Raw genomic sequence first — 25,465 nt, 5'->3', positions numbered from 1 at the left:
TACGGAGAATAATATGTTGGACCCGGAGGCTGGTGGGGTGGTAGGTGAGGACCGGGGAACCCTATTCCTAGTGGGGTGGTGGGAGGATGGAGTGAGAGCAGATGTACGTGAAATGGGGGAGATACGTTTAAGAGCAGAGTTGATAGTGGAGGAAGGGAAGCCCCTTTCTTTAAAAAAGGAAGACATCTCCCTCGTCCTAGAATGAAAAGCCTCATCCTGAGAGCAGATGCGGCGGAGACGGAGGAATTGTGAGAAGGGGATGGCGTTTTTGCAAGAGACAGGGTGAGAAGAAGAATAGTCCAGATAGCTGTGAGAGTCAGTAGGCTTATAGTAGACATCAGTGGATAAGCTGTCTCCAGAGACAGAGACAGAAAGATCTAGAAAGGGGAGGGAGGTGTCGGAAATGGACCAGGTAAACTTGAGGGCAGGGTGAAAGTTGGAGGCAAAGTTAATAAAATATTGAAAGGTCTGGATAGAGTAGGTGTAGGGAGGATATTTCCTATAGTGGGGGTCTAGGACCAGAGGAACTCAGACTAGAGGGATGCCCATTTAGAACAGAGATGAGGAGGAATTTCTTTAACCAGAATGTAGTGACTCTGTAGAATTCATTGCCACAGATGACTGAGGAGGCCAAGTCATTCATTATATTTAAAGCAGAGCTTGGTAGGTTCTTGTTTATTCAGGGCATCAACGGTTATGGAGAGAAAGTAGGAGAATGGGGTTGAGAGGGATAGTAAATCAGCCATGATGGAATGGTGGAGCAGACTCAATAGGCTGAATGGCCTAATTGTGCTCTTATGTCTTGTGTTCTCATGGACATGTTATTGCAGTATTGAGGAAGTGCTTTGTTGCAAAGTTTCTTTTGCTTACTTTGACTTCTACCTATCACCTCCTGACTTCTTATAATTTTTCCAGTCTCCCCCCCACCCCCTTTAACTGTCTATCATCACCCTCTCCTGGATCCACCTACCACTCACCAGCTTTTGCTCTACCCCTTTTTCCCTGCCTTTTTACACTACTTATCTCCCCTCTTTCCTTCCTATCCTGACGATGGGTCTCAACCCAAAATGTTGACTCTTTATTCCCTCCATAGACACCGACCAAACTGCTGAGTTCCTTCAGCTTTGTCTGTATTGTTCCAGATTTCCTGCATCTGCACTCCCTTGTTTTCCAACTTTTCATCCAGTGTAAATTAGTTCTTTCCTGACCAATGTTGCTTGTTCAGCTTGGCAACCATTCTCTAACAATGCAACAACAATGAACACAATCCAAAAATAATTTTCCGTCGAAAATATACTTGGAAAATGTTGCAAAATTGTTGTAAGATGAAGTTCTTCCTTTCTTTAACATCATGAAAACAAACAGCAAAAAAATGGAAGCCAGTAATAATCATCCTATTTTTAAAAAAGCCTATGATATGGTGATTGTGAGATCAAGTTTGAAATGTAACTATTTTGCTCTGCAACTTTTTTTAGACTTTCTACCCCATCCTCCTTTCCTGAAGGTAATAGCTCAAGCATGTGCAGATTCCTGCGCACTGCTTACATTGGGGATTATTCCTTACCCGTATCGTTGGACTCAGAGAGCTGAGTAACCATGTCATTCTCTCCTGAAGGTCTCCCGCGTGCATAAACATGCAGGTTTCTGGCCATGCATGGCAGCCATAATGACAAAGTAAGGCACACACACGCTGTTCCTAAATGGTGAGATTTTTCACATTCCTGCAAAGCACTGCATCCTCTGTATTTTGTTCATTGTGACAAGCAAATGAGTTTCTTTTCATTTCGGTCATTAGGTGTGTGTGAAGCTTGGTGGTTCTATAATCAGAAGAGAAAATGCTGAAAATACTCAGCAGATGAAGCAACATCTGTGGAGCGAGAGATGGTTTATGTCAGGATTCTGGTATTAGTTACTCTCCTATCTTCAATTTTCATTCTCTGTGCCACTGAATGAAGCATTGCTGTTCCAATTTTCTCAGCAGTTGGATGTTTTATTTTGATTTGCATCAAGGGAGTTGAGTGATGTTGATGTTACTGCAGTGGCTATTGTGCTATATTCTTGCAGCAAGTGATTGCAGGAAAGTGTCACCTTTGATATTAATATCATTGCCCAAAGTGAGATGAAATGGTCAGAATGTCACCTTAAATAACAGACTGGCTGGTACACATGGTTCTGGAAAGGCAATCCTAATGAGAAAGCCAAGCTTCTTTTGAGTTAGTCTTCCCATCAACAATGACTCACTTCTGGCGTCTCAGCGTTGTTTTCTCACTGGTATTAATAATAACTCATGACAATTCAGCTCTCTCTATTATGCAACCAGTACACTATAGTCACCAGATTACTTCTCCAGTTTGATCTGTGTGATCTGACAACCAATGGAAGAGGAATTAATCCTCCCCTACAAATTCAGCACAGTGGTCTCAAACAACAGTTTTTTTGTGAAGATCAGATTGGCAAGGACAGAGAAGGAAAAACTAATTCTAATGGAATCTTCACCTTGTTCTGTCATTATTAACGCTGTTCATCATCCTGTTAGCAAGGCACAACATCAGTTAGATGACACCGCCATCCAAGCACTCACGCGGACATCCACAGCCCGGTGCAAATGACTGCTGGTTGACCACCACCCCATCCTGTCACCTTGATCAACTGGTGACAGAACAACACCAGTAACTGAAAAGCCAACGTCACATACCTCAAGGACCCCACAGAGAAAGCTTTTTAGAAATAACAGAATTCGGCTATCCCCAACCAATAGCATGCCTGTGATGGCTGGATTGTCCTGATGCCCACCATAATTGACACTCCTGAAAAGACTTCTTGCTTCTCAAGCAGAAGATGCCAACTGAGTTGAGAAGATAAGTTAATCAGTTATAAAAACAATGTGGACTGGGGACACCTTCAGATCTCAAAGTAAGATGAAGCTCCACAGGAGTCTGAATGAGGAGGTCCAACAAAGCAAACTCTTGATTTAACGAGCATATGGTAGGTGGAAAATGTGCAGGGGATCCAGGTGACAGCTCCAACATGTGTGGCATTCTTCAATATATGTCAAGTCCATCCATATCTCAAACACCTGAGGACTCAACATTCTGTAAGAAGAGGGATAGCTTATTAGGAAATGTGAACAATTGGCTACCATTGGAAGAACAACTTAAGACGTCTCCTCACACAGGATTCTATCTTTGATAAGTGTTCTTGAATTCACCCCAGCAAACATTATCCTCAACAGTCTTGGGATTATCACAGTCTCGAAAGATATTTAAAAAAAATGGCATCCAACAGTTAAAAAACGGCAAGGCCTCTAGTGCAGACAGACTCTATGCTGAAGGACTGAAAAAAGCGTGCAGATGTATTATTGGCCATTGAAGTGCCAATGGCCAACTGCTGCTGTTTGGTATTTCTCATTGTCCTCATCTGGGTAAAGGAGAGTATTGTAGAGGATCTCAGAGACACTGGAAACCTGATCATTTTCCAGTCTCTACAAAAAGGTCTGCCTGCTGTCTGCCACTGGGAAAACCATTGCAATGTTTCTCCTCAATGACTTCCTCCCAGTAACCAAAGAATTCTTTCTGGAAATTTCAAGTGGAATCCATCAGTCAAGAAGCAGAGTGGACATAATTTTTACCATGTGACAAATCCAAGAAGTCCCACCATTGCTGCTTCCCTCCAAACCTTCCAAATCCATTGGCTATACAGTTGAACCAGCATTGCCATTCTCTTACAGGCCAACAGTGCCAGCACTGAACCAGTTCTGTTGGGCAGAACACACTGTCTGTAAGCCTGGCAGAAATCCTAGAAAGTGTATTTTATGCTGGGTTCAATCAGGACTGGTAGAATGCTTCAAGAACATTTTTATGGCTTCCTTGCAAAATTGTACAGGTCCTCCCCATGCATACAGCCCATGCATACAGCTCATGCATATGAGCAAACACTTGGGAGATCAGCAGGATGGATTTGTCAGCTGCTGTGAGGCTGCAGGTATCTCTGCTAAGTGGGAATTCAGTTCATAGACACATTTCCTAGCAGTGAACTGTTCAGGTTACAAACAGTTTACAGGAAAATAACCTTGTCTTAACCACAGACAAGATTAGGAAGGACCTGCAACATCTGTTGGGAAGGACCTGCAACATCTTCTCCAATGTATGGGAATCCCTGGCCTGCAGCTGCTTTCAAGGGCAAAAGTACATCAAGGATGGGCAGTTGGTTCCCTGGGTCTGTACAAAAGAAGCACACAAATACTGTGGACAAACTGTGGACACATTCCAAATGGCCCAACCACCCAACTTTTCTGTCAAGCAGCAGCTGTTCCATTTGTAACAGTCTGTAGATCCCACACAGAACACACCAGTCACCTCAGGATTCGCAGAACTAGAGTGAAAGCAAGTTATCTTCTACTTTGGGAAACTGCCTCAGAAGAAATTGTAGATTACTTGAGGGATGATAAAGGCCTTGGGATCTCTGGAAAGGAAGTAGCATAGTTGCAAAGCAAAGAGAAACACTTTCCCTCCTTCTGGCCAAAGTTTATGTCTGCTGGAATTTGTTAAAATACAAAGAATTAGTTTCTTTAAGGAACTAATATGCCTCTAGACTGAAGTGTTTCTTGTAGGCGGGGCAAAAGGAAGGAAAGTAAGTCTTGAGGATACTTTGGCTCTCCCCTTTGCCCATGTCCACAAGAACCACATTTTGAGGTGGATCGGGGGAAAATTTTATTTTGAATAAGCTAAATTACAAGGCTAATTTTTATATACAGTAAATAGTCAATAGAGAAATAATAATGCACTTTATTATGATTTTGTTAGTACAGTGATACCTTTGATTTGGATAGATATTGGTCTTGTAGAGGCTTAAGTGTTGGTTATAGGTTAAATAGTTCAAAGTTCAAAACTTATTATCAGAGTGCTTACACGTCACCACATACAATCCTGAGATGCTTTTTCTGCAGGCGTACTTAGCAAATCTATGGAACAGTAACTGTAAACTGTAAACATCGGAAACTGTTAACTGTAAACAAACTGCAGATATAAATAAATAGCAATAAATAACGAGCATGAAATAACAATATAACAGATGCCTTAAAGGAGTGTAGCTGTCCCCTTTTGTTCAAGAACTGATGGTTGAGAAGTAGTAATTGTTCTTGAACCTGGTGGTTCGAGTCCTGAGGCTCCTGTACCTTCTACCTGATGGCAGCAGCAAGAAAAGAACATGGCCTGGGTGGTGAGGATCTTGGATTATGGATGCTGCTTTTCTATGGCAACATTTCATGTAGGTGTGCTCAGTGGTTGGGAGGGTTTTACCTGTGATGTACTGGGCTGAATCCACTATCTTTTGTAGGATTTTCCACTCAAAGGCATTGGTGTTCCCATACCAGGCCATAATGCAGCCAGTCAGCACACTTTCCACCGCACATCTATAGAAGTTTGCCAAGGTTTTCGATCACATGTCGAACCTCTGCAGACTCCTGAGGGAATGGAGGTGCTGTCGTGCTTTCTCTGCAATTACATTTATATGATAGGTTCCGGACAGGTCCTCTGAGATAGTGACACCAGGAATTTAAAGTTGTTGACCCTCTCCACCTCTGGTCATCTGATGATTACTGGAGCTCTGGTTTCCCTCTTCTGAAGTCTACAATCAGTTCCTTGGTCTTACTGATATTGAGTGAGAGGTTGTTGTTATGACACTACTCAGCTGAATTTTCAGTCTCTCTCTTGTATGCTGATTCATCACCCCCTTTGATATGGCCCACACCAGTGGTGTCATCAGCAAACCTGTATATGGTGTTGGAGCTGTACATAGCCACACAGTTATAGGTGTAAAGTGAGTAGAGCCTTGGGCTAAGTACACATCCTTGTGGTGATCCTGTGCAGATGGAGATTGTGTGGGAGATGTTTTTGCCAATCCAAACTGACTGGGGTCTACAAGTGAGGAAATCCAGGATCCAATTGCACAAGGGGGTATTGAGGCCCAGGTCTTGGAGTTTACTGATTAGTATTGAGGGTGTGATGGTGTTAACTGCCAAGAGATAGCCAGAAGGAACAGCACGAAGGTATCATTAGGTAAATATTTTGAGGTTAAAGAAGAGTTATATACAGAGTCAGCAATAATGTTTTGAAAGGAGTTGTAGACATACTGAAAGAAGCACTGTGGGGATATGGGGAATGTTGTGGGAGCAGAGTTAGAAATGATGGAAGTACTGAACTACACTTTGACAGTGATGACACCATCTCAGGGTTGTACCCCTGTGCCTTTTCTTGTCTGGTTGCAGCTTCTTGGTGTCTATTATGATTTAGCAATGACTCTTAATGAAGTGAGTTTTAGAAGCAGGACACAGTGTCCTGATCTAATCACACTGTACCTTCAGTTTTACTGACCAGGGATGAATTTCGGGGGCAACACACACAAAAGGCTGGAGGAGCTCAGAAGGCCAGGTAGCATCTATGGAAAAGAGTAAACTGTCGACGTTTTGGGCCGCGACTCTTCATCGGGAGTGGAAAGGAAGGGGGAAGGTACCAGAATAAGAAGGTGGGGGAGGTGAAGGAGGACAAGCTGGAATGTGCTAGGTGAAGCCAGGTGGGTGGAAAAGGTAAAGGGCTAGAGAAGAAGGAATCTGATAGGATTCCTCTTCTCTCTCCTCTCCTACCTTCTTATTCTGGCTTCTTACCGTCTGTAACATTTAACCTAGACTGTTGCTATCACTGAAATTCAGGATAACTTGCTGCACAATAGCAACTATCCATTCATGAGTAAACATTGTTCACTAGCTAGATCAACTTCTTAAAGGTAGAAATCTTCATTCTTCAGAATAAGAAAATTACCCGATCAATCTAGAGATCCATTTGGAACAGTTGTAGGCTTACATCAATGCTGTTATGTTCCTCCTACCCAAGGGAACCAATGAAGATGATCACTGTCTTCATACTTAGGAGGAAGGAGATACAAATCCAGTGCAGTTACAAAATAATCTTGACTTTTCTGATTATAAAAAAGTGATGTGTCTGATATACTACCTTTTTGGCACATGAGACAGCAAAGCATTCCTGTCCTACTAATAACATTTGGAAAGCACAGAGAGGTGGTATAATGTATTTAAAAATAATGTGTTTATCTCAAAATAATGTTTAAGTATTTAGCTTGCAGAAATCATATGTTTAGCTTGGTATCATCCATAAGATGCACCTTTAAAATGTAGGGTTTCCCCATAGTAACAATACTTACTTTGGATGGGCAATCAGAGGGTTAGTAAAATAGGCCATTCTTTGACATTGTAAATATGTTCAGGAGCTCATTAAAACATTTTGCAGTTCATCTATGTAAGATAAGTGATACAGTATTGACGTGTGCCGTTCTTGTTATTTTGTCCTTGTGATTTTCAGTTTAATCTTAAATAACCCTATATTTTTGTTTTTAACTTTGACAGTAGTTTTATTGAAATCATTTTTGTTCTTACTGTTGGTTTCTAGGTAGGTTGGCAGTTGAAAAACCTGGTAAATGCACTTCGAGAGGATCCCAGTGGGGTTATCTTAACCTTAAAGAAACGACCTCAGAGTATGCTCACCTCTGCACCTGCTTTGCTGAAGAATATGAGATGGAAACCTCTAGCACTGCAGGTAAAATAAATCTGATCATGGAAACAGCAGAAGCTCCTTAATAGGCAACCTCAGTTCATGAGATAGCAAAATTTAATTTAGACAGGTAAACACTTACCCTATTATGTTTTGTTCACATTGAGTATATTTTGTCACCAATATTCTTTTTTTAGGGGTTGTATTTAAATTGGTGTTGAAATTTAAAAAAAGTTTTATCTGCTGATTCTTAGATGTAGCTGGCCATAATTGTGTCAATCATCTCTTTCTCTCTGTTTGAAACCTCCAGGCCAGCCCAAGGTTGACATTCTTTAAAAGTGATCAGTGAATGCAACATCGTCAATATTAGTAATTTTTCTCGGGACAGCACTGTTTATGTAGTGCTTAGCCCTCTAGGAATTTTAGCATGGAATCTGCTACTCTCTGTATTTTAAAAAATGTTTCAGTGTGGAATTGAGCAGAACCAGAACCTATGTGGTAGCTGGGACTGAATAGAAATGTTGTATATGCTCTGTAAATTCCTTAGTTTCAGGTAGTTCCTTGTTAGTAAAAATTACCAGCTGTTCACCAGTAGTTTAGTGTGCAACTGAAAGAAATATACTGACAGATATGCATTTTATGAATTACAATTTTCACTATTTTATATCCCAGTTTACAGATTACAACCACATTTAAGTGATGGTGACTCTTATCCTTCTGATTTGGATCTACTTTCTGTAACTTAAATGTCTTCTTTATCTGGCTGAGCACCGCATCGCCCCCCCCCGCCCCCGCCGTGGCCAACATATAAGTTTTGTTGCCTCCACAGAAGAGCTTTCAAGTAGTTACTCAAAGCAAGTCTGGAGGGATTCGGATGAATACAACAAAGGGAGCTGTTACCTTGCAGTGACATCAGTATGTTTGTTTGGGTTTTAGAACAAATGCAGCTAATTATTATTACATTCTATTTTGGGGTGATAAGCAACCTTTGAATTCTTTGGAGGGCAGTTTACTAGAATTAATGGAAGCTGCTTTCTTGGCTTGTGGGGAAAGCTACTGGTCAAATAATTTGATTTCTGAATAAAATAAATTATAAAATAATTCCTTGAATTACATTAATGATTAAGCATTTTTAAATGAATCTTTTTACATTGATTTACCTAGTTCCTTATCCAACCATTTTTATACCATAAGGAAGTTTTATACTTTTTTATCATGGTGTGCTAAGAGGAAGTAGGGTAGGCAACTTATGTGGAGCATTAGTATCGATTCAGACCCATTGGATTAAGTGGTTGTTTCTATGCGGTGACATCCAATTTCTGGACAATCTGCAATAAATAACGTTTACCAGACAGATCTGTGCAAAAGTCCTAGGCACATATACATAGCTAGGATTTTTGTACAGTACTGCATTTGTCAACGTGCTGCGGAAAGTGAGTTTGTAAATCTGGTGGGAGCAAAGAATGTTGGGAATTAGGAGGGTGAGGCACCTCGGTGGGTGAGTGGGGGGAGGTGCAACAGGTGGCAGAGAAGAAATTCCAGGGGTGGGGATTGGTGTGGGTGCAGACACTCCCAGCTCTGAGACACCAGGCAAGGTAACTTAATTCCAAACAATTGGTTGACTGATCATTACAGAATGTCCCTCTGGTGCTTCCCACTCCCTCCCCTCTCCCTTCCCCTTTTCCCAACCATGATTCTCCTCTCCCTGCCCCCATCCCACTCTAAATCCACAACAGAGAGCCGTATCAGAATCACGTTTATCATCACTCAGACATGCAATGTAATTTGCACTATGCAAAAGTCTTAGGCATCTTAGCTATTTATATGTGCCTAAGGCTTTTGCACGGTACTGTAAATCAAACAAATAGTTCAAACAGAAATTCTGCTTTCAATGAAATGGTGTCTCTGCTTAAGATGAGTCTGGACTTTAAGGAAGAGTAAAGCTGACAGAATGTGTTAGAATTACCTTAAATCAAATACTCAATTTATCTGGATCTAAACAGCATGGAAACAGGCACTTCAATCCAACTTGTAAATGCCAACCAATGTGCCTACCTGAACTTGTATTATATCCTCGTACCTGTCCAAATGTCTTTTAAACATTGTACTTGTATCTGTCTTTACCACTTCCTCTGGCAGCTTGTTGTACACACCCAATACCTTCTGTGTGAAAACTTGCTTCTCATGGCCCCTTTAAATCTTTTCCTCCTGACCTGATACCTCTCTAATTTTAGACTCCCATGCCCTAGGAGATAAAAAAATGATCATCTATTAATACTAGAAACTTCTGTTGTTACCCCTCGGTCTTATTTGTTCCAGGAAAACAATCCCGGCCTTTCCAGTCTCACTTTATAATTTAATCCCTCCAGCCCTAGTGAATTCATGTGGATCTTTTCCTGCTCCCCTTCTAGCTTAATCACGTCCTTTCTGCAGTGTGCCTCCCAGAAATGCACACATATTCCAGGTGTAGTCTGACCAACAGCTTATACAGCTGTTACATACTGACCCAACCCTTGTACTCAGTGTCTCGACCCATCAAGTTAAGCATGCCATACACCTCTTCACTGCCTTGTCTACCTGTGTTGCCACTTTGAGGGAACTATGTACAGTATTTCTATCCCTAGATCCTTCAGTTTCATAACACTCTCCAGGGCCCTATCATTCACTATTTACATCTACCCTAGTTTAACTTCCCAAAATATATCATTTCACACTTGTCTCAACAAAGTTCCGTCTGCTTTTCCTTTCCCTGTATCCCAGTAAGTTCCATCTGCTTTTCCTTTCCCCGTATCCCAGTAAGTTCCATCTGCTTTTCCTTTCCTCACTTTTCCCGTTGATCTCAATCCTGTTTTAACCTTAGAGAACTGTCTTCACTGTTTTCTATGCCATCAATTTTGGTGTCATCCAGAAATTTACTTACCTTTGTCACCTGCATTCTCAACCAAATCATTATTATATATGGCAAACACCAGCACTAATCCTTATGTACATCACCATTCACAAGCCTCCAATCTGGAATAGAACTCTGCTACAGCCTTCTGACCCCTTCCACCAAGCTAAACTTGTATCTAAATATACCCTGGATTGATGTGATCTAATTTTTGGACCAGCCTATTATGCAGTTCCAAATGAAATCCTCTAAAAGCCAGATGCCTGATGGCAACAGTACATCTGTGTACTGTAGGTAAAAGATATTGGCTGCTGAGGATAGCATACCTTTTAAATTTTAATACTGCAGTGATGGTATTGTTGCAAAGGATTCTGTGCAATGTACACATCTTACTTTAGATCTTAGGGATCTTAGCTATACGTCATTCATTAACATTCAAAATGTATCTGGTAAGATGTTTCCAATTAATGTGATATTGTTGACCAGATTAAGGAATGTTTGTCTGACCAGTGAGAAGAAGGGTATGGGCATCAGATGTGGGTTTTGAGCCATGGAGAATAGTCTACCGGAGTGCATCTGGAGATAAATTGATTGCAAAAAATTTGTAACATAGAAAGGAAGTCCTCAAAAAATATTTCTGCCTCCTCCCCATTTCCCATGATTTCTTTTTGACATGGATCACAGGAAACTTCCAAATTTAATTGTGAAATATTTCTCATTGAAAGCTCTTCAAATTTTTATGCACTTGAATATGAAGTGACTATTGAAATCACAATGGTGAAAAGGTGGAATGTAAAATATTGTGTCTGCTGTATTACATAGTCACCTTAACCACCATGTCAGATGGTCTATTATAATCTAATTATGTTCTGTATTTCATTACCATAATTAGGTTCAAAACAAATATTCCCCATTTGTTATGGGTAAAAATGGCCAGGTGATTCAGGAGACGTTGCTCTCTGAAAGTTCCTTGCAGAGTTTCAGCAGAGCTCAAAACTGTTAGCATGAACATTAGAGTTTAGGGTTTTATTTATCTTTCTGTCCTCAACTGATACCATTTGAAAGTTCTCCAGATCATTGGCCCCTATTTGAATATATTCATCAATGACAAGAGTTGGTCTTTGCAAGCAGGACATTTCCTTTGGTTCTGAGCCAACCTTTAATTAATGGTTACAAAAAAAATGTGCAAGGGATTGTATAAACTAATTCTCATCTCTCTCAATGAATAAAGATTAATTTGAAAACTATAGATGAGAGATATTTTCTGTTTTTCATTGACAAGCCAGAAATATATGAACCTAGTCTTGATTGATTCAAAGACAAAACCTTCCATCCTCTAAATCAGGGGTTCCCAGCCTTTTTTATGCCATGGACCCCTACCATTCAATGGGGGGTCCATAAAATGCAGGTATGGAACCCCTGCTCTAAATCAATGTTCAACAGATTTTAAGTTTTGTCAATATACTTTTGCTATTGGATGACATCGTGTAATTAGGGTAGTATACAATACCATGCAGTCAAATTCTATTCCAAATAAAATAATTTGATTTTTTTTCTCTCATTTCTATTATTAACATGTAATATAAGGTTTGATTGTGCCAATTGATTTTCTGATTGGGCATTGCACAAAAAATATTTAGCAATCGATGGGACCAGTTGGAAGCTTTGTCCAGACTCTGCAGGGCTGGTTATTGTTGAAATGTAAAGGTTAATATTCCTATGTGGGTCATGTAATGAAAATTGTGCTAATCCTTTATTAAGTTAATAGTTCCAGAAATCTTAAAAAATATGCGCTTGTCCTTAAAGTATTAATGGGTTTGAGCAATTTGACAGTTCATTTCCCTTGGCCACGCTTCATGGTAAGATTGACTTAAAACCTTAAATAAGGAAATTGGTTCTATACATGGTATTTGTTTTGATAGGTCGTTCAACATCTGGACGAAGTTGGCAGAGCAATGATTAAAGCAGATGTTAATATTTCAGATGTTGTAAAACCTGATCCCTTCATCCAAATTAACTCATCTCTTCCTCTTCTAGCTTCCTTTGACAGCTCTCCTTCCAGGCTCAGTCAGCCAAGTGAGGAAATTATAAATTATGAAGCCACTGCAGCAATTAATTAAACTTTGAAATAGTGATGTGTTCTGACTACTTTTATATAATTCTTTCAGTATTATAATGATTTTATCTCAGATATAAAGGAGGCAGAAACTGCTGTACTGTACTGCCACACAAATTCTCCTGAATATTATGTTAGTCTGCAAAGTGTAACCCTGAACTGAGCACTTCCCCTCTTAATTTGCTACCAGGTTCCCAGTTACTCTGTTGCTGGAAGCCTCAGAAGCAGCCCCTCACCTCTCAGTCAAGTAGCTCAGGATTTTTTATTCTGGCCTCTTCCCCTAACATTTCAGTCCTGAAGTAGGGTCTCAGCCCGAAACATTGACACTTATTTCTGTAGATGGTGCCTGACCTGCTGAGTTCCTTCAGCATTTTGTGGGTGTAGCTCAGGACTCAACGTTTTTTTAAACATTTTTCAGGGGCCTATCCATCATAATGCTGTTGCCAGTTGCATCACCTACACTCGCTCCTTCTCGTTTCTACAATTACCAGCTCATTGTGCCTGCATCAGTGTCATCTTTGTTATTTAATCATTCCATCCATCTCTTTTGTTCTTATTTCACCTCACCCCACTCTTTTCCCTGCTTATGGTGTTTCTGTACTTGCTGACCGGTTCCAGCATTTTCTGCTGATGGCTGAAATTTCCTGTGTTATTGTATAAAAACAATGGACTGTGCCAGCGAAATTTATTATTTCAGATTATCTTTTTATTTAGTATGGTATGACTAAAATTGCATGCACCCCAAAGTGGCAAAAAGGATTGTAATTAATGTCTAAGTCATTCCTTGTCACAATACTCTTGACAGCTGACTGAGTACTTACTTTAGTGGAAGAAGGGCCTTGTGTTATTTATATACAGACTAGTTCTGCTGGTTTTAGCAGAAGGCAGGAGGGTTACACACGGTCTAAATGAGCAGCTAGAATTTGCACACATTTATTTTGGATGGGTGAGCTAAGGGATTCCATTGTATCAATGTAGAATATTACAGCAAAGAGAAAAGTTATGAAACAACTTCACTGTGATTGGGTCACACTTTGCGCGGTGTCATGTCGCTCTGTAGAATGGCGATGAATTTCTGTCGGTATCCAAATTCGAGAAGGCTTACGAAGTCCAAAGTTGGGAAGGATTCCCCACAGTCTTTTTCCACATGTTTTGGTAAGGTCACAAAAAAGTACCTGAATACTGGTTGATGCTGCTGCCTTTGTTTTAATTGGAGTTGCTGTGCAGTGAAGATCATGTTCACTGTTTAGGATAGTGGTTTATATTGCAAACTCAGTTTGAGGCGTTTGATTTTGCGGCGTTCGCCGAGCTTGGCAATTACCTTGCAGACGTTTCATCACCAGTCAAGGTAACATCCTCACTGTGCAATTGGTGTTTATTTCTGGGAGTGCTCATGTTTATATAACTCCATCCCTCCCACCATTCACTTGCCTCAGTCCTGATTGGCTACCCCTTCAGTTGACCTTTGAATTCTATTGGCTCACATTTCTTTGACCCTTAGGGGTATGTAGATGGCGTCTATTTCGATATGTTCACTGTGCTTCTTGATGAACATGATCTACACTGCAATTTGGGAAGCAGCTCTTTGGCCACTAGGTAGAGGCAATGGAGAAGGACCCTTCTGATGACTTTTTCTGTGGCAGGTAGTAAGGAGATCAATGTGCAGCCTTTCAGTCGGCATCATTCTGGTCAATACCCTTAATTCTTTCCATTTAAGGCCTTCTAGATTTGAAGGGAAGACAAATTTTGAGTATTAATCTTCATTAATGAAAGCTATCTCCTTGAAATATGGTTCAAGAACCAATTGCTTCAGTCTTGGGCAAAGATAATGGGAGAAGCAAAGTCCCTGTAGAACATCAAAGTTGCTGGTGAACGCAGCAGGCCAGGCAGGACGAAGGGTCTCGGCCTGAAACGTCGACTGCGCCTCTTCCTATAGATGCTGCCTGGCCTGCTGCGTTCACCAGCAACTTTGATGTGTGTTGCTTGAATTTCCAGCATCTGCAGAATTCCTGTTGTTTCCCTGTAGAACATGTTGAGACAGTGGTAGTCTGCACAAATCTTGTCACGTCAAATGTATCTTTTTGCTGTAATTGGAAAATCTGACGTAAGACGAGTATCTATCTAGAAGTGCTTCCAATTTTGACATCCAGTGCCGACCTAGACATTTATAGCCATGCCAAATACCTTTTTGGAAAGGCACTAGATTCTATCACACACTGGACATAAGCAGCATAAGCTGATTATTATGACACTAAATGTGCAATGGTGAATTGCACCTGATTCTGAGTTCAACAAGTGCAACTAAATCAGATGTTTGATATCAGGAAGGACATACCCACATCTTTACTGTTTAAAGGAGTCCTATATTACTTGGAGATTTGGTATTTCTTATGACAGAGTCGGAGGCCTTTTAGCCCATAAAGTCTGGCCTGGCTCTCAGAGCATTTCCAGCTTCGACCAGTTTTCCCGTCGCCTACACAGAGATTTCTTTCTCAGTAATCAATTAACCTACCAACCAGCACATCTTTGGGATGTCCTACCAGGAGCACTCCACATGGTCTTAGAGGGAAAGCGAAAAGTCTGCACAGACAACATTGGAGGCGGGGATCCATTTTGAACTGTGCAGGCACCACACGAATTGTAGTGCCACTGTGCTGCTCTCTATGGGGTGCATGGACGTGACTGGATGGCCACTGTGTTCTTTATCCAGGGTGAGCATCACAAAGTTGCAAGGTTACCTGCAGGACACTGAAAGGATTCACCAACAGAATCAACAAGCTCATTTGTAAGGCCAGTGATGTTGTGGGGATGGAACTGGACTCTCTGACGGTGGTGTCTGAAAAGAGGACACTGTCCAAGTTGCATGCCATCTTGGACAATGTCTCCCATCCACTACATAATGTACTGGGTGGGCACAGGAGTACCTTCAGCCAGAGACTCATTCCACAAAGATGCAACACAGAGCGTCATAGGAAGTCATTCCTGCCTGTGGCCATCAAACTTTACAACTCCTCCCTTGGAGGGTCAGACACCCTGAGCAAATAGGCTGGTCCTGGACTTATTTCCTGGCATTTACATATTACTATTTAATTATTTATGGCTTTATATTGCTTTATTTATACTCTATTCTTGGTTGGTGCAACTGTAACGAAAACCAATTTCCCTCGGGATCAATAAAGTATGACTATGACTACATAATCATCGTCTCAATTTCTCCTCCTGATTGTAGGCCTCCTGAATTTAGTCCCTTCTGTGCACTATGTACCTGTATCCGTGACAATAACATTTCAGTCATTGTAGACCAGCAACATGAACAATTAAATATGCAAAGTAAACTGTGGCTCAGCTCAGATATTGGTCTGATATGTAAAAGCTCTCTAGTAAATACAAGCCTCACTGACAGTAACATTGTAGTACTGAAATGTTCCATTTGTGTTCAATATGTCAAGAAACAGCTGAAAAAGTATTACAGGAAAACTGATGAGGTCTGTGGGTCTGCAGCAGAATGCTCAGGATGAGAGCCAAGTATAGTATCAATGAATAGGTTGTTGGTGTGTAAGTGGTGCATAACAACATTATTATTGACACTGTCATCACTTTCCTGACATCTGAGTGAAGAACACCTCCCATCAGATAGCTGTTAATTCAGAATAGATATTGCACGTGGAAAAGGGCAGCACTGAGGAGCACTGAATCTCACAACGTTACAGATAGACTGCAGGGGAGCTATAGAGAAAGAAAGCTGTGAGACAGTGAAAGCATTTGTATGTTAAACAATTTCAAAATCAAGTAGTGCCATCCTGGAAATGATATGGATCAGTAAGCTCAAAGTTGATGGGAGAAAAGTAGCTAAAGCAGATCCCTAATGTATTCTCAAATCCCTGTGATGACTTCCTTATCATTGAAAATGCTTCACATTATGATTGCCCATGCACTGAAGAAGATAAAAAGCACAGGTCAACCAGGAAGATGCTGAAATGATCAAACAAGAAGATATAAAAGTTATGAGGCATCTACTCTGCAGCTTATTTGTCATCCTTATGATATCTAACACACCAAGTCATGACAAGGGCAACTAGTAATATGCAGCATTCATAGCTAAGAGAAAAAAAAATTGCTTTATTTGTCACATGTACATCGAAATATACAGGGAAATGCGTTGTTTGTGTTAAAGACCAACACAGTCTGAATATGTGCTGGGGGCAGCCCGCAAATGTTGCCCAGCTTCCAGCACCAATACAGCCTGCAAAGCATCAAACATAAAAAGAATTTGTAAAATTAATAATATGCCTCTGAAAATTGTATGCAAATAGCACACTTAAATTTGAGTCAGTCTGAACCTGTCAATAATCATTCAAGTCTAACCTGGGTTCAGATATCCACAAGTGAAGCTCCTGCTTCAGTGCACTGACATCTTTTCAGTTTCTGATTGTAGTAGAGGTAAAACGAACATATTGACCATAAACACGAGGAAATCTGCAGATGCTGGAATTTCGAGCAACACACACAAAAGTTGTTGGGGAACGCAGCAGGCCAGGCAGCATCTATAGGAAGAGGTACAGCCGACGTTTCAGGCCAAGACCCTTCGTGGATCTCGGCCCGAAACGTCGACGGTACCTCTTCCTATAGATGCTGCCTGGCCTGCTGCGTTCACCAGCAATTTTTATAACTGACCATACTAATCACTTTGCTAATTGCTAATATTTATCGAAAAAGAAAGCTGATGTTGTTGAGTTCAGAATGTTGTAAAGTAGCTGGTGCTAATTGACAGTAGGAGAATTTGCAGTCTTCTTCACCTTGAGATTTAACTTCCTTATTCATGTGGGTCCTTTGGTGCAAAAGTTGGCCATAGATTCTAGAGAGAGTTAGCCCCAAAGGCATGATATTGGCAAGTGAGTGCTCTGAATTTCATATGGAAGGATTATAATATTAATTATATAATAATAATATTAATAACAAGATGATAATAATTTACTGAAATGTCAGTGAAATATCTCAGCACAGAGGGTATTAAGTGTTCAGTGCAGCTGGTCTTGAATTATTTTTTAACTTGAGCTTGCCATAATGACTTGCAAATGGTGGTATATTGTTTAGGCAATGAGGCAGATCAGTAGAATCTATAGATCATGGAAACAAACGTCAAAGAAATGTTTTGGTGACATTTGGAATCGAGACAAATGCTCAGTTTTCCAATTTAGGATGTAACTGTTGGATGAACATAACGTTCTCCCCCCGCTTTAGTGCAGCTCGAATAAGCATCTTTTCAGATGATTGAAAGATACTCATGTTGGGTTGTTGCTGGTTCGGAAAAGTGTTTCAAGTGCTAAATTAAAATTCAAATTCAAATTCTGTAACTTGTGCAGGAATTGGCACAAAGTGACATTAAGAATTATAGACTAGTATCAGCAAAGAAGGAGGACACTAAGCCTTCCAAAGCCATAATATCTCTATATCTATACCATCTCTCACATATACCATCTCCGTATCTATACCATTTCTCCATCTATACCATCTCTACATCCATACCATCTCTTCTGTATCCTACCTCTGTAGCTCTGCATGATTATTTTCTTCCAAGTGCTGATCCAACTCCTTTTTAAAAAGCACAAATGAATCATCCTTCAAAATTGTGAAAATGATGCATTTGTAATACTAACCACCTGCGAATAATTTTCTTCATATTATCTTTTGTTCCTTTCCCAAGTGGGTTAGTTTCTTTATTGTGGTTTTTAACCCTTCCTCCAATGAGAACAATTTCAGTCTGTCTACTCAATCTAGACCTCTCTAAAATAATCACACAGCTACTACACCTCATCTCTTTTATCCCCTCTGGGGAGAGGAATTCCAAATTATTCAGCCTTTCCCTCTAATATCGGTGCCTTATCCAAATAAACTTTCTATTGAATATTTTCTATATTTGCTCCAAAGACTCCCAATACTTCCTCCAACATAGCGATCAGTATTGGATGCAGTTCCCCATCTGCAACTGAGTCATTTTTTTATGGAGATACGTTATAACTTGCTTGCCTTAGGATGATGCAGCCAAGGATCCCATGTGTCATTTTTCAGATCACTTTATTGACGTCAACTTTATCAAATGCACTGCTGCATTCAAAGACTTGTTAACAAGAGCACTCTAGTTGCTTTGTTCCTGCATCCCTTTAGTTTGTTTCCCACTCCTCCCACCACTTCACACTTTTCTACATTAAATTTCATCAGCCAAATGTTTATTCATTCCACCATGACCTCCTGAAATCAATTGCTGTCTTCCTCTGGAATTTTAGATATCACAGAGTAATGCTTTTCCAAACAATGTTTGTTTTACCTACTTACAAAAAAAAATTAGTGACACCCTGAATGCAGTATCTTAGAAGGTTTAATAAGTCTTAGACACCTTTTAACCTGAAAGCACAGCAAATTCTAGACTTTACATCAGCTAGCAGGAAAAAGTAGGAGCTCCTGTCCCTAGAAAAGCACATGTACTCAGAGCAGTACCACGAGATATACTGGTAAACAGAAATAAGTGAAAGGTGATACATTATGTGTTTCCACTTGTTGATGTAGTTTTATAAAATGGATGATTGGCCAAGTTTGATGTCTGAGATTATGGTAATTTTTCCGTTGTTTTTCTTGGCACCAGCATTTTGTAGCAATAAGACTAACTTTGTCTCTTTTTTTAACAAGGATTTTTTGTTTAATTTTTGCTTATAATAATCTTGCTTAAGCTCAAGAATTTTATTCTCCATTTTTTTTTGTAAATAGCCAATCATCCCAAAAAGTCCAACTGGGAGTGTTGCCACACCAACTGGTACTCTCAGTACACCTACAAAGCGAGACAGTTCTGCGCTACAGGACCTTTACATTCCCCCTCCTCCGACAGAGCCATATACTCCCAGGTAAGCATTTGATACCATTGTATAATTTATTTATAGAAGTAAAGAAGAACAATACATTCCCTTGTTTTGAAATGCTGATAGAGTATATGATGCATTGATGACTCATTCAGTGCAGTTCATTTCTATATATAGCTAACACCTTCACACAGCATGTTCCTGTTAAATTTGGAACTGATTTTCTATAACCTTTGGATGCTTCTTTCACATCAAAAAGTTACACAGTATGCTGTCACCCAATATAATTTATCAACTAGATCTTCACTTAAAGAATAGGAAAATACCATGAATTAGATTGTGAGAAGTGGAATCAGTGAGTGGAATGTCCATTTATAATTTTAAAAGTTGAAATGCACATGACATTTCTCTTGCTGTATATCACAGTAAAACACCCAGACTGAAAATCTCACAATGTTAGGCAGCAGTTAATTTTATTCATAAATTATTGAGTTTCCAGTCATGAAAAGATATAGCTTCTGTTTAATTTGAACATGATGCATTTTCTGCAAAGAATATAAAGAGCAAAGCTGAAGTTCTAATTGTAACAGAAATGGAACAATTTACAGATAGAAGACAAAATGATAGGCTCGGTGATAAAACTGAAAAACTGCATTCACTGTTTCATCTTAGTGAGATTTTGTAGATCATCCAATGTCTGGTGGTATCAGACATTAGTCGCAAATATCTCTCTGGCACTGTACTTTGTAACTGAGTGCCAAATACAACTCCCATTTGGAGTCAACTCCTCTGTAACTGAATCATAAATTCACTGCGTAAGCAATTGTTTTCTTTTCTCTTGGGTATTTGGTCAGCTGAGAATTATTGTCTTTTCACATAGCACATTACAGGAAAATGAACAAGGCCAGCTTTCTATCCATTGCACAACACTCTGACCTATGCACAGTGCATAGCATTTCTTAATACAGGTTGAGTACCCCTTATCCAAAATTCCAAAATCTGAAAACCTCTGAAATCCAAACATTTTTCGACGCTGACCAGATGTCACAAATGGAAACTTCCACAAGGTGCTGGGAAGGTTCCCAGGCAGTGTGGGTCTCTGTGCACCACAGACGGTTCTGAGAAGTAATTTCACATCTGTAATGAACAGAAATCAATGAAAAATGGATAAACATTGCATAAGGTGAAAAAATGAAGATCTTGAATGTGTTTTGAAAGTGGATTTGTCAACATTGGAGTGAAAATACACTGCTTAACAGTATTGCTGATCTTGAAACAAATAAAGATCTAGCATGACAAACTGAGAGCTTAAGGTAATTGTGAACATTCAGCAGGCTGGTTGCAAAAGTTTAAGAAAAGGCATGACATTATATTTTTAAAGATTTTTAAAATTTTTAAGATAAAGCATCTGCTAATCATGAAGCAGCAGAGAAATTGATTGATTACGCTGTGAATTTCGAAGATCATCACTGATGAAAATGTAACACCAGAACAAGTTTACAATGTACTGGAACCTTTTAATCAAAAACTGGCATTGTAGATGGAGACCGAAAGCCTGCTGCTGTCTGTTGTTGTTCAACGGCTGATTCAGGTATTCTCCTGATGTTACTGTGCTGCTTTTGTTACCCTGCTCACATTATATTTTCATTATATTAATGGTGTGTAATAATGTTTACTGTTAACTACATGTGTGTGATGAACAAATGTAGAACAAAAGACTGCTTAATGGTAGCAGATAAATTCAGAGTCAGAAATGATGGTGATCTCAAGCTATCTCATTATACGTTCCAAAATCCCCCAAAAAAATCCAAAAACTGAAACACTTCTTGTCCCAAGCATTTTGGATAAGAGGTACTAAACCTGTATTAAGATGGCTTTTCATGATCTGTGAAAATCCTGAGTTGTTCAAGTCAGATGAGGGATCTTTAATGGCTCTATCTCCAAATGCTGATTTCCCAGTCTCTGAAATTCCTCTTCACCCTTCACTGCCTTCCTTTTAAAATGTTTGATAAAATCTACAGTAATTCTTTTTGTTGTCTATCCAAATAATTCCATTTTTTAAATGTTTGGGGCCAACATTTTTTGGCACTACACGTATGAAATGCATCAATTGATTTTTTATGTTAAGGATGTTACACAGAAAATATTTTTTTGCAGCTAACTGCAAAATAGAACAAATCTTAATAATATGATAAGGTTTTAAGATGCCTTGAAGCTTTAACCAAAATAAACACTTAATAGCAGTACACAACTGAGAGTTGTAGATTTGTTACAGTAATTAAATAAAAAATTATGCATGAATTATTGATTTGCTTCCATATACAGTGGTACCAGAAAAAAAGCAGTTGATAATCTTGGCTTAAAACTTATCTTGACAAATGTCCTTCTGGTAGTTATGACTAAATTTGTAATCTGAATAAAAATGCAGAATTACCAGATGATTGTGAAGATCTAGTTAGAAGCCTATTGTTTTTGTAAAAATATAGAGTTGCAATTCAAATTCTCTACTTGGTATTATGACTTGTGTCTCAAGGAAACTCCTGAAGCCATTTCATCATAGAACTGTTCGGCTTAGTTATGTCAAAGAGCTGCCAGTGTTGCTTTTGTATTCTGTTGTACTACAAATATCAAATACAGGTTAAGATTTATAAACTAGATAAACCATTTCATAATGTGTCTTATTGCACATCCCCTTGGCAGTCTGTTTCTTAAAGGTATATTCTTTGATGATATGTCTCACTGCAGAAGGAATTTTGACTACCTAAGATAGCAGCATGTTAATGTTCTTGTGCAATGTGTCTCTGAACTGTGCTGAAAATATCTCAGAGCTCCCTTCACCCTATTTCTAAGTCAGTATCCAGTGTTGTTGCAAACTCTTCCATATGTCTGTGAAGTTCATCATAGTCAGGTTCAAGCTCACTAATGTTCTTTAGCAAATGATGACAGCATTTCAGCATTGTTTTCTTTAGTAGTGACCTTTGCCCTGTTGTCATGTTGCAATGCTTATCTTAAGCTAGAAATTGGATTCATCCTGTAATTTGATGCCCTGTACTTATTACATTCATTTATGATCTTGTGAAAAAACTGTGCAACTAAAAGGCATTAGAGGATATGCATTCAGATGGAACTCATATGGTTGCTGAGAGGGTCACTTTCAGCTTTACATGGACAGTTGTGCTTCTATGCTCATCAGTGAGAGAAGAACATCGGTGCTTAAAGACAGAGGATGTTGACGACGTCTGAATGCGAACAGTGACTACCATCTGAGGCAGGCTGATTCCAGCAGCGTAATATTGAGGAGACAGAGGATGATGCTCACTGTGTTTGAGTGGGAAGGAGATCTGCTGGATCCAATATGGGAAGAGCTGGAATACATCATCCAGAACATCCGAAGTTCCTAAGGCAGCACCTTCCAGTCTCACGACCACTACCTTCTAGAAGGACGAGAGCAGCAGATCCTGGGGACACCACCACTTCGAAGTCCCCTTCCGAGTCATTCACCATCCTGACTTGGAAAGATATCGCTGTTCCTTCATTGTCATTGGGTCAAAATCAGGGAATCCCCTCCCTAGCAGCACTGTGGGTGTATTTACACCTCAGGGACTGCAGCAGTTCAAGGAGGCAGCTCATCACCACCTTCTTAAGGGCAACTAGGGATGGGCAATAAATGCTGGCTTAGTTGGAGATGCCCACATCCTGTAGATGAATTAAAAAAAACATTTCTGAACTATGGAGCAAGCTGGAAGAAATGTCATGACCTTACTAGAAATGTCTCTAGATCAACATGAAACACACAGAAACAAACTGTAAACCCATCAACTCTTCCTCTATCCACTCAAATAGAGGCCAAGCTTCCAAAAAGTTGATGATGAAAACCTCAGTCGATGCCCTTCATTGCTTCCCTTTGGTCAAAGACAGTGAGGAAAAGGAGAGCCACTCTGAATGAGAAGGGGGTTCCCTGACCACAGCACACATTCTCAGTGGAGAAACCCATCCTGCAGCTAAATGACTGATGGGGCACCTATCCCCAAACAACATACAGGGAAAGGAATAAGTGAAGTTAGAGGGATTGATGATAAACCAGGATAAAGTTGGGCACCAGATGTAGGGAATCTAGTGTAGGAATTTGCCAGATGAAAGACTGAGGACCACGTTATGACAAAGCTGATGCTGGTGCAAAGCACAATAGTTTGTGAGCTGTCAGGCCTGCCTCATAGTGGCTGCAGGAATGCAGAGGACATCATCTCCAAGGTCTTATCAAAGATTATGTGAAGCCATGTCATTGCAAACTCCATTCTGGTGGTTTTGTTTGCTTCTTGCCCAGGGCCTGGTGCGAATCCTGTCATGTAGCACTCACTGGGCCAGGTGAGGTACACATAAAGACACACTAATTTTTTCAGCTTCCTCACAACCTTGCCCTGATTAGGCGCCAAATCTCACAGGCACTTGGGAGCAGCAGACGTTCTAAAGGAATGGCGTTATGGCACCAGGGCCAGTTTGATGTCCTCACTGAGTGGCAAGATGCCATTTGCAGGCAGAATGCAGCTCACGCTGTAACCCACCAGTAGCTCCACAGTTCTACAGCATTAAGTGGAAACTGCTTATCCACAGCTGACTGCTCTCTGCTCCCTGTCACCAGTTTGCTCCCCGTACAAGAGTTGTTGTGCATGAGCAGAGACTGGTGATCCTGTAGCACACAGGAACTGCTATCCACTCTGTTGGAGCAGGATTGTACTCCTGCATTCAGACATCAGTCCAACATGATCAGAGCCCTGCTCTAATTGTACCAAGTCATTAATTTTAATTTTATTTTATTGAGCTACAGCATGGAATAGGCCTCTCTAGGAAGCAATCCTGTCATTCAATCACTGGACAATTTACAATGACCAATTAACCTACCGACCGGTATAGCTTTGGACAGTGGGAGGAAACCGGAGCACCCAGAGAAAACCCACGCCATGGTCACAGGGAGAACGTACAAACTCCTCTTAGGCAGTAGTGGGAGCTGAACCTGGGTCGCCTGTACTGTAAAGTGTTGTGCTAGCCACTTTGCTACTGTACCACCCCATTTCCAAGAATAGAAATAAATATAGAAGGGTTTGGACATCTTAGGTCTATCCACTGGTCATCTCCAGGTCTGGAGGTTGAAGCAGATGGTGGAGCAGTCCCAGTCCCATTGGAACACTTTGTATTCAGTCCCTCGAGAGGTGGTCTTTTTTGCGGGGTCAGGAATCAATTACCTCCTTCATGAGGAACCCAAATCAGCTCCCACATTAGCAGATTACTCACTTGTGTCCCAGAGCCATGCAAACAGGCTACTCCTTCAAAGATCCAGCATAAACGCAGCCGGCTGATCCAGGACAGGGCTGTGGTGCCTGGACTCAAACTGAAAAAGACCAGCTAGACCACGGCCACAGAAAGGATGCTGTGATGTTGTGTGACCATGTTAAAAGCACCCATAACAGTGTAAATCAGGCAAGTGTATTCAAATTCGGCTATGCATTTGAATTTTTCTTTTATCTTGTGTTGCAATAACTGAGTCTGAACACACTAGCTCCAGTCAGATGTAGTGGTAGCTGCTGTTTTTCCTGTAGAAGTTTGCTAATGGAGGGCTGTCACTGAATGAGTCTGTCAACAGCTAGAAACACGGATTGGAACAAAGTAGAAGAAGGCCATTCAACCCATCATGTCCATACTAGCTCTGTATAAGAACAATCCAGCTAGTTCTACTCCACTGCCATCTCCACTTAGCACTACAAGTTCTTTCCATTCAGATACTTGTTCAGCTCCCCTTCGGAAACTATTATTGAGTACATCTCCACTACTGTTCCAGCAATGCATTCCAGACCCTATTTCTCCCCGTGTAAAAATAAATCCTCTCTCCTTTCATATTTAGTTCTTTTGCCAATCACCCTCACTCCATGTCTCCTGCTCCTTGCTAGTTTACGCTCCCTCCCCAGTCAACTGCTTCTCATATCACCTGTCACCTCTCTGCCCTTTCCACCAGGTAGTTCCTTGTGAAAGCCCGTTAATATCCTTCCCAGAG

At 40.4% G+C, this 25,465-nt stretch overlaps 1 protein-coding gene across 5 annotated transcripts in view; it reads left to right on the top strand.

Moving 5' to 3' along the window:
- cnksr2a (connector enhancer of kinase suppressor of Ras 2a) overlaps positions 1-25,465 on the top strand; it is a 554,785-nt gene that overhangs the window by 330,076 nt on the left and 199,244 nt on the right. For all 5 annotated transcript variants that reach the window (XM_063050993.1, XM_063050994.1, XM_063050991.1 and 2 more), the window contains exons 9-10: positions 7,461-7,607; positions 19,331-19,464. In XM_063050993.1, the coding sequence (XP_062907063.1) occupies positions 7,461-7,607; positions 19,331-19,464 (281 nt within the window). The remainder of the gene's footprint in view (positions 1-7,460; positions 7,608-19,330; positions 19,465-25,465) is intronic.

The sequence above is a fragment of the Mobula hypostoma genome, chromosome 6 (genome assembly GCF_963921235.1).
Source record: "Mobula hypostoma chromosome 6, sMobHyp1.1, whole genome shotgun sequence".
In the NCBI taxonomy this organism is placed as follows: domain Eukaryota; kingdom Metazoa; phylum Chordata; class Chondrichthyes; order Myliobatiformes; family Myliobatidae; genus Mobula; species Mobula hypostoma.
The sequence above is the reverse complement of the archived record's forward strand: the minus strand, read 5'-3'. Positions and strand labels throughout refer to the sequence as shown.